At 46.6% G+C, this 10,181-nt stretch overlaps 1 protein-coding gene across 2 annotated transcripts in view; it reads right to left on the bottom strand.

Moving 5' to 3' along the window:
• Nucleotides 1-277: 277 nt before the first annotated feature.
• The window catches only part of LOC110488062 (roquin-1), a 28,947-nt gene continuing 19,043 nt past the window's right edge, over nt 278-10,181 (bottom strand). Inside the window, exons 6-18 of one of the 2 annotated variants that reach the window (XM_036948947.1) lie at nt 9,937-10,137; nt 9,687-9,819; nt 9,247-9,365; nt 8,883-8,995; nt 8,418-8,684; nt 8,143-8,327; nt 7,571-7,938; nt 7,182-7,343; nt 6,915-7,061; nt 6,305-6,512; nt 5,973-6,217; nt 5,561-5,649; nt 278-2,853 (exon numbers count right to left, since the gene is read on the bottom strand). In XM_036948947.1, coding sequence (XP_036804842.1) covers nt 2,688-2,853; nt 5,561-5,649; nt 5,973-6,217; nt 6,305-6,512; nt 6,915-7,061; nt 7,182-7,343; nt 7,571-7,938; nt 8,143-8,327; nt 8,418-8,684; nt 8,883-8,995; nt 9,247-9,365; nt 9,687-9,819; nt 9,937-10,137 — 2,403 coding nt within the window. In that variant the 3' untranslated portion in view covers nt 278-2,687. The remainder of the gene's footprint in view (nt 2,854-5,560; nt 5,650-5,972; nt 6,218-6,304; nt 6,513-6,914; nt 7,062-7,181; nt 7,344-7,570; nt 7,939-8,142; nt 8,328-8,417; nt 8,685-8,882; nt 8,996-9,246; nt 9,366-9,686; nt 9,820-9,936; nt 10,138-10,181) is intronic. The other variant, XM_036949018.1, reaches the window with a different exon arrangement.

Below are 10,181 nucleotides of genomic sequence, written 5' to 3'. Positions count from 1 at the left end.
TGGACATTTCAATGTCATGTGCACAGAAGGCAGAGAACTTCTATAGGAGACGAATTGACTTAAGTCAGTGTCATTGTCTGGCTTTGAAAATACAGTATAATGTGTATATACACACAGTATAATGTGTATATACTCTAATGTGCATATACTGTACAAATACAGTACAGTATAATGTGTATATAGTCTATACATATACAGTGTAAGCCATTTCATATTTGAAATAAAATCTCAAAAAGTGAGATGTAACAACAACAAAAAAACACAACATATTTAAATATTTCCATAAAGACAAAGATTAGATTTAAAACAAGTTTGACTAATCCAGTTGTTGGATATATTTTGAATTCAAATGGAATATCCCAGCCACCATTTCACAATATGACACCATTGAATACATTCTGTGAATTAATCTTACCAAGAAGGAAAGTAAGCTTGCAGTACTTAATTTCATAGTTCGCATGCATCTGGGAGTAACAAATTGCATCTGTGAGGGGTGGCGATAATTTAAGCACATAAAATATGTAAAAGTAATGCAGATAATGCAACTGCAGCACTTAATTTGTACATATTTGGGAAAAAGCACTTATTTGGTGTCATCAAAATGCCTTTCCTAGTCTCCTCTCACCCTGTGTGGTGGTGCTGTGGTTGTCTCCAGTGATGCTAACTGCTTTGCTAACTGTAGTTCTGCCTTAGCCCAGTTCAGTGGCCTGTCACCTCCTATGCATCGACCCCCATCTACAAATGATTAAAGCCTCCTCCAGGAACGCATCACAAACCCTTTTACTAGAGCAACTTCTTGGAAGTTAAAATAAATTAAAACTAGACAAATGTCTGCTGCGATTGGTGAAAAAGGTGCTCAGAGGAGTGGAGATGAGGAACTGAAAAAGGAATTTCACCTTTCCTGTAATCTGCGATGTTACGGGTATGTTGACAGCATACCGGGTGTCACAATTGTGGAAGTGAACATGTCGTAACTCTACAGAAAAATAAATAAATAATTTTACAGTAGATTGATGTATAAAAACAGAGTGGCTGTTTGAACCCTGCTCTGTACAACATGGCCAACACTATTAGGACCTTAGGGAGCAACCATGGCCATCTTGAACTACACGTTCTTAAAACAGAATGTGGTTTTAAGTTTGACCTTTTAATGTTATATCCATCCTCAGGATGCAAATACTGTACATTTAATAAATACATATACTCAGTACAAACCATCCTTAAAGCTATGAAAGTGCAAATATGTTTTGTAGATCAAGGTCTCAAATTCCAGCCATGGGTCATGTCTGGCTTCGTTCCTGTTTCCTTTACTCCATATACCCAGTACCTCTGACCACCCCATCTACAGGCAGACAGACGTATGCTTGACCCATGTTGTGATTCCCTCCCACCTAGTCCATCGCTGCATTTAAATTACACCCAAAAGACGACAGCTTGAATACCAAGCCTAAATGTATATATCATTTTTCCTCATCAGCCCCATACCAAAGCATGGATGTTAGAGGCTGAAGTAAATATCCTGAAGGTGGTGGTAGTAGTGAGGGGAGATGCCAAAAGAGGGTCAAGCCACTGAAGTGGACACAAGGGAGCCTTTTCTTCTTGTTAATATGTATCTGATAGTTTCATCTAAATCTCAAAATTGTCCAGTTGAAAGGCGCCCAGTTGAAAGGCGTTCTCTGCCTTCAAGAGGCCAGTGTCATCTTCAATTTGTATTATCTTGGATATGCGCAAACTTATTCACAGCCGTTTGCCAACAAGTATTGTTTCTATGCGATGGAGATTGTTTCTATGCGATGGAGATATTTTGATAAGATGTAAATGTCCAAAAGTCAAACTTAACGAAAAGCAAAAAAAAAAAAGGTAGGCGAATAACATTGCAGCTTAGAAACAGGAACTTACAATTAATTCCAAACACAAAGTCTGCATTTCAGGACATGCATATATGCTAAGCACAAATATTGCTGTAGCGATGCTACCAAAAAATACAAAATAAAATTGCACATTTTGAAGCTAACAGATGTAATTAATGTCAATGCGATTATGGTGGCCTTATCTATTTGAAACCAAGGAACTGGTCTCATCGTTATATTCTTCTTCTAATCATTATTGGGTTTGAGTTCATGGAATCTAAACATCTTGTTTCCAAGGCAGGGTGAGATTTTATATGAAAAAAACATTCATTCACAGAACAAAAAAAACTAAAATGAAAAAATATTAAATTCAGGGCAGATACTGCTTAGTTGTAGACAGACTAAAGTTGCAAGTGTGCAAATTTGTGTTGTATCAAATGAAGTGCCGTTGTCTATGATGGCACTACATCCACATTTGCAAATCAGTGGCTTTTTCAGTTACTTCGATACTCCTAGCCCTTCTATCACAAATCCCTCTTTGTAAGAAACCTAGAACGGTCTCTTGCCATTTTAAGCAAGGAGAGAGGTGCCGTCTCTCTCTACACGTTTTGTAATCAAGTTAAAATTCTCTTAGTGGCGTCAATCAGATTTTGCAAATGTAGATGTAGGTAGGGTATACCAGACAGTTTGGAGGACCTGGTTGTGTGTCTCAAAATGACAGTGGAACGGTTCTAACGGTTCTAACGTTCAGAGGACGAAGGGTTTCCCAAGGCTCTATGTGGTTGACTGATCAGTTAGTTGTAGCTGTGGTGGTAATACCAGACTCCAGTTGTGTGGCTAGGAGCACAGGTGGACCACGCCGTTGGTCTTTCGGTCAGTGCCCCCAGCGATGGAGAGGTCTGCAGACAGGCTGAGGGACGAGGTCTTGCTGGTAAGGCAGGACAAACCACAGCTGGCCACACTGCTGTCCTGCAGCACACCACTGGGACCGTTACAGCCCTCACTGCAAAGAATGAAAGGTCAGAGATAGGAAGAAACAATGAATCAAACATGTTGTATTATTCTACATACATTTTTTTAAATGTTTTTAATCTTCATGAATTACATAATGACTTGTTAGTTAAGCCATTGACATTGAGAACAGTGCAAGTAGCATCTCACTGGTGATACTGACAATGAATTCATCATTTTGTCACCTGAACCACATTGTTTCGTTGATCACAAGAGAAGCTTTGGTGAAAAGCAGATCACACTTTTTTTTCAAGCATTCCTTCCTTTGTGCAACCATATACAAGTATGTGGACACCCCTTCAAGTTTGTGGATTTGGCTAGTTCAGCCACACCCATTGCCGACAGTTGTATGAAATGGAGCACAGCCATGCAATCTCCATAGACAAACATTGGCAGTAGAATAGTCTTACTGAAGAGCTCAGTACCTTTCAACGTGGCACCGTCATAGGATGTCACCTTTCCAAAAAGTCAGTTTGTCAAATTTCTGCCCTACTAGAGCTGCCCCGGTCAACTGTAAGTGCTGCTATTGTGAAGTGGAAAAGTCTAGGAGCAACAACAGCTCAGCCGTGAAGTGAAAGGCCACACAAGCTCACAGAATGGGACCGCCGAGTGCTGAAGCGCGTAAAACTGGTCTGCCCTTGGTTGCAACACTCACTACCGAGTTCCAAACTGCCTCTAGAAGCAACGTCAGCACAATAACTATTCGGCGGGAGCTTCATGAAATGTGTTTCCATGGGCGAGCAGCCACACACAAGCCTAAGATCACCATGCGCAATGCCAAGCGTCGGCTGGAGTGGTGTAAAGCTTGGTGCCATTGGAAGGTTCTGTACTTCCAACTTTGTGGCAACAGTTTGGGGAAGGTCCTTTCCAGTTTCAGCATGACAACACCCCTGTGCACAAAGCGAGGTCCATACTGAAATGGGTTGTCGAGATCGGTGTGGAAGAACTTGACTGGCCTGCAAAGAGCCCTGACCTCAACCCCATCGAACACCTTTGGGATGAATTGGAACACGGACTGCGAGCCAGGCCTAATCGCCCGACCTCACTAATGCTCTTGTGGCTGAATGGAAGCAAGTCCCCCCACAATGTTCCAACATCTAGTGGAAAGCCTTCTCAGAAGAGTGGAGGCTGTTATAGCAGCAAGGGGGGGAGGGGGGGGCAACTCCATACTAAATGCCCATGATTTGGAATGTTAGACCAGCAGGTGTCCCTATAAACTCAGCTAAACATTTTTTTTTTTTAAAGTCCTCTCACTGTTACAGTGTTAATTTTCAGCAAGCGTGACGTGTAAATATTTGTATGAACATAAGATTCAACAACTTCTTGCTGTGAGATGTTACCCCACACTTCCACCAAGGCACCTGCAATTTCCCCGACATTCTGAATGGATGGACCTAGCCCTCACCCTCCAATCCAACAGGTCCCAGATGTGCTCAATGGGATTGCGATCCAGGCTCTTCGCTGGCCATGGCAGAACACTGACATTCCTGTCCTGCAGGAAATCACGCACAGAACGAGCAGTATGGCTGGTGGCATTGTCATGCTGGAGGGTCATGTCAGGATGAGCCTGCAGGAAGGGTACCACGAGGAAGGAGGATGTTTCACATGTAACTCACAGAGTTGAGATGGACTGAGCTTGTTGTCATTGCAGGCAGATGATGATGTGACACACCGCCCCCGCCCCAGACCATGACGGACCCTTCACCTCCAATTCAATCCCACTCCAGAGTACAGGCCTCGGTGTAACGCTCATTCCTTCGACGATAAACGCGAATCCGACCTGACTTGTCAGTGAAGAGCCCTTTTTGCCAGTCCTGTCTAGTCCAGCGACGGTGGGTGTGTGCCCATAGGCAACGTTGTTGCCGGTGATGTCTGGTGAGGACCTGCCTCTCTCTCTCAGCCAATTAAGGACAGTCTGAGCACTGATGGAGGGATTGTGCGTTCCTGGTGTAACTTGGGCAGTTGTTGTTGCCATCCTGTACCTGTCCCGCAGGTGTGATGTTCGGATGTACCGATCCTGTGCAGGTGTTACACGTGGTCTGCCATTGCGAGGACCATCAGCTGTCCGTCCTGTCTCCCTGTAGCGCTGTCTTAGGCGTCTCACAGTATGGATATTACAATTTATTGTCCTGGCCACATCTGCAGTCCTCATGCCTCCTTGCAGCATGCCTAAGGCACATTCACACAGATGAACAGGGACCCTGGGCATCTTTCTTTTGGTGTTTTCCAGAGTCAGTAGAAAGGCCTCTTTAGTGTCCTAAATTTTCATAACTGTGACCTTAATTTCCTACCGTCTGTAAGTTGTTAAGGTCTTAACGAATGTTCATTAATTGCTTATGGTTCATTGAACAAGCATTGGAAACAGTATTTAAACCCTTCACAATGAAGATCTGTGAAGTAATTTGGATTTTTACGAATTATCTTTTTGAAAGACAGGGTCCTGAAAAAGGGACGTTTCTTTGCTTGCCGAGTTTACTTTTGGTAATGTAGTGTATTTTACAGCATCAAATGGCAGTAGTTTGTAACTTCTTATATATAAAAAGCCATTTAAAAACAATGTGAGAAAATGTGGGTAATTTCTAAGACAGCATTTCTTATCTTAGATATTTTGTTTAAGGGAGAATTCTGGAGCAAATTTAACGGTTCCTTATGGCACAGCAGTTGAGATGAACAAACTACTCTTGCTGTGTCCTGTTTACCTGAGGACCAACGAGTGCTCCGCTCTCTGCCCGTTCTCAGTGGGCTTCAGCTTATACGCCCCACTCCCATCATGACTCACAAGGTGCTCCTGCAAGGGGACAATGGCACCACTGTCAGTTCACCACAATAGTGACTGGGAGACAATGCTTGTACATTTGAGAGTGTACATCAATATTGTCTCAGAAGAAAAGCTTTCAAGCTGCACTTGTTGGGCTCGGTTGTGTTTCACTCTTTCATATTTTATAAGTGGGATAGCAGTAGCAGTGACATTAGCCCAGGGCTCCTTCAGCCCTGCCCCTGTTCACATTGCCGTTTTAGAGATCAAAGCAGGCTGTGTGTGTGTGTGTGTGTGCGCTATTTCGCCCTCTCCATTTGTCCATCTCTGTGCCGCTCTCTCTCTCTCTCTCTCACCAGGGCTATCTGGCGGGTCCTCTTGCCGATCTCCCTCTCCACATGGTGGAGCTCCAGGCTCAGCTGTTGGCTGGAGATGCTCCCTGACGACCACTCCTCCGGGCTGGGATGGTCCGCCTGGGCAGTCTGCTTGTTGATCTGCTGATTGACCTGCTGGAGCTCCATCGTCAGCTGCTCCCTCTCCTTGACTGGCCGTTCACTGAGGTGGGCCTGAGGGGGCTGGCTGTACCCGGCAGCACCCCACCCTGCATGGGGACAACAAGAGCCAGTCAGACTCTGCGAAATGCAGCGAACAGAGCAAAACCCAAAAGGTGTGCGAGTTCTCGCTGTACCTGTTGCAGCGCCGTGTTTGGGGCCATTGGTCCCCTGTGAGAGGGTCATGGCCTGCCCTGGCCCGGCAGTCAAGTAGCCCGTCTTGGGGGTGCGGGAGATCACCCCGAAGCGTGACACGGTGGGCAGAGAGCCGAAGGGGATGATAGGGTCGTCATCTCTGGCCTCGGCAGCCCTGCGCCTGCCTTCCACACCTTTCCCCTCAGCGTTCTACAACACCCATAGAGGCCACAACCAGTGGAATTAGTTATATAATGTTGCATAGAGAAACTACCAGACCCACTCCAGTGAAAACTGTAGTTGAAGGAGTATTTGTTGAGTTTAACCGTGTTCTCAATAAATCTCAGCACTTCAATTGGCTTCTGGTGACCTTTGATTAGTACATAAGGTGCAAGTAACCTTTAATCAGTCAACATGGTGTAAAAGGAAAAAAAGCTATAGAATAGTTAACATCTGTCAAAGAAGAAAAAATGCAAAGATGTTTGACCTATTGCAAGACAATGAGCTTTGGAAAATGTTTTGAGCTTTAGATAGATTTGGTATGTTAAAAAGCAGTCAAGCTTTACAAACAAACAGGACATTGAATGGGATTAGATCATTAAAGACACTCACCATCCTCTCCATACTGTCTCTGGACTTCCCCTCCTTGCTGCCAATGTAGGAGCCGATAGTGTCACATGACCAAGGAGAGTACTGGCTCGCGTAGTCTGGCTCGCGGTACTTTGAAAACGCTTGTGAGTTTTCCAAGTACTGCTGTTGCTGTGACACAAACACAGTATTTTTAAATCAACCTATTCTTTGAAGTAACTAACTGCGGTGACAGCACCTGGGGCTACCACTGAATATAACCACAGACACCAGCCGAGAGTTCCCTCTTACCTCCTGTGTGTAGTTGGACTCGTAGTGGTGTGGCAGAGTAGGTGAGGGGGCAAAGGGTGGGGGAGTGACCTGCTTCCCGTCTTCCAGCTGGGCCATGATCTCCTGGCGTCGGCGGTGCAAGTAGTCCAGACTGGGAGTGGGCTGGGGCCGGCTGTAAGACTCCTGTACAACAGGACATGTAGACACCTTTACTGTAGGGCACTTTTGCAGTGATGGAAATACATTTTTGAAGTGGATTTATCCTGAACACTTATTGTGATTAGCTGAATAAGGTAATTTACTCAATCTGAGTAAGGCTGATGACTGAACTACTAAAAAGTAATTGCATAAGTGGCAGAGTAATGTATACTGTCCTTTAGCAGAGCCTCGTACTGCAGACCTGTTCTTACCCTGGGGGTGTAGGGCCTCATGTGGCTGGGGTGGGGGCCAGAGGGGTGGTAACCCTCAGGAAGGTATCTTTCTCTGGAGGCCTCGTCCGCAGGCATGGAGGGGTCCTCCCGGTGGGGATAGGACTGTGGTGGTGGAGGGGGGTAGGCGGGGTGTCGACGGCCGTCATAATGCGGAGGAGGCGCAAACCCTTGGGGGTTGGCATTGGAGAAGTGGGAACTCGAGAGCTGAGGGGGAGGGGGACACTGGCGCTCCTGGGGGTAGGTGCCGGGGTAGGAGGGCAAGGCCGGGTCGTTGGTGGGAGGGGGGTTTCGGACGTAGCGAGTCTGGGGTGGGTACTGAGAGGGCTGGTAGGGGTAGGGGGGGTTACCTGACAGGACACAGAATAGTGACAACATGATTGGTGTTAGATAAGCACAATGAAACCACACGACTGGGAGATATACAAGTCCAATTGCTCCCAGAGAGAAACAGTTTTTAAATCAGCTGATGAGTCATAAGCTCGAGATACATAGATCTATACAAAAAAAAAAGGAAATCACAAAAAAAATATATATAGTTTGTGCTGCCTTACCTGGGGGGTTCTGGGAGGCCTCATACTGCAGGACTGATGGAGGTGCCCTGGGCTCAGGGGGGTAGAAGAGTTCTCCCTGCTGAGGGGGGTACATGGAGGGCCTCCTGGGCATCTGCTTGTGCATGGCCAGGTGGTCCACTGCCATCCTGGGATGGGCCATGGCCCGATTGGGCACCGGGTCCAGTCTGAGAAAGACAAAGGATTTCAGTGTGTGTGTGTGTGTGTGTGTGTATGTGTGTGTGTGTGACAGATGCTGTGGATGTCCATCTACTCACAAGTCTGGAGGAGAGCTGGGGGCACTTAGGCTTCCCTGGGACTGGGGCTTCCGCATCATGGGCTCGTAGGAGGGATCTGCACCGCGGGAGATGAGCTGGGGCAGGGCGGAGCCTGTGACCGACGCCACCATGCCATTCGTCAAGCCCTTGTGTGCCAGCCCCTCCAGCATCCCCACCTCCTCGGGCAATAGGCCAACCTCGTTCAGCTGCGTCAGGGATAAGCTGAGGGGCCGGCGGGCAGCCAGCCGCTTGTTCATCTTACGGTACCTTCAGAAAGAAGGAGAAAGACATGGTTAGTGAAAGAGGTTTCAACACCTGTGTCTGGCCTAATGATTGCTGTCACACTAGCAGTGCTGAATTGAACTTTCCACCAAACATCAATACATCATTTACCGTTAAGTAAAATGTGGATTCTGTCCAATGATCCCCCATTGGGAGTGTCTCAGGGTGTAGAGTTGTACTCACTTTTCTAGCTCGTCCTGAGAGTGGGCGAAGGTGCAGCTGGTTCCTCGAGGACAGCCCCCCTTCTGCTTCATGTCCCGACACATGTACGTCTTGTATTTACTGTGCTGGGGTGGCTGGGGAGGGGGAAATGTTAAAATTGACAAACCAAAATATGTTGTTATCGTTACTGTTATGGTCATAAACCAACAGACAACTATAGACTGCCATTACTAGTATCATTCCAGAGTCAAACATGGGTCGTGTTCATCAGGCAGAAAAATGACGTATCATGCCCTAATGAACATGACCCTGGCATTACCTAGAATTTCAGACCTGTTCTATTGATTTAGATATTATTTTGAGGTATGGGTTTCTAGATTCAGACCTGTTGTGGGTCGCTCCCCTTCTTGCTGTGGTTCTGGATGAAGTCCACCAGGCCGTGTACCACAGTCTTCACTGCCACCAAGCCCGTGTCCAGCAGCTCCCACGTGGGGGGAGGGGAGTCTAAGATGGAGGACAAGACAGGTATTTTTCAGTTAGATGCGTTGTACCTGGAAGAGCACTAACAGGCACTATGAATGTACGGCACAATGTTGCTTACATTTAAAAAAGCATTTCAATTTGGGTTTCTTTTACTGATCTGAAAAGGTATACAACTTACTCCACATTTTTAAAGTGAGAGTGTTGATGACTTGTCACACTGCTGAGCCGAATCAAGCCAAATAAAGCTGTACTGAGCTGACAATAAAATAGAGCCAGCACAGTTCGGTCCGGGTCGGGACGATACAGTAAAAAGGGTAGTGGTGCGATGTAAAATGGAGCAACCTGGACTTGGGTCGATGTTGGCTAGCAGCTCCAGGTGTGGTCGCAGGCGGTTCAGGTTGGCCGGGTCACCTGTCCTCTGCAGGGCGATGGTCAGCTCCTGAACACTCTGAGCAAACGACGCTGGCGTCTGCAACTGACACACACACACAAAATCCCTGTTCAATTTACAGCAACACCACTATGGCTAGGACAACAGTCATGTTATAGCAAAATGTGGTCCATCACATAAAAACACACACTTCCTACACACCTTGTCAATGATGGACTGCATGTGGGACTTGTGCGACTGGTCCCCGTAGAGCAGGGAAGACCACTGGTCAGGGGCGATGCGGAGGCCACCCTCCATTGCGATCTGGACGATCTGGGAGTCGTGTTCGCGCCGCAGCGCCTCGTACGTCCAGAAGTCCTCCTTCAACTGCATCAGGGACGAGTCCTCGTCACGCTTGGTCACCTGAATACACGGGATGACAGACAGGACAAAATCAGGGCAGATAC

Source organism: Oncorhynchus mykiss, chromosome 1, assembly GCF_013265735.2.
Source record: "Oncorhynchus mykiss isolate Arlee chromosome 1, USDA_OmykA_1.1, whole genome shotgun sequence".
Lineage (NCBI taxonomy): Eukaryota > Metazoa > Chordata > Actinopteri > Salmoniformes > Salmonidae > Oncorhynchus > Oncorhynchus mykiss.
Note: the sequence above shows the minus strand (reverse complement) of the source record. Positions and strands in the feature narration are given on the sequence as shown.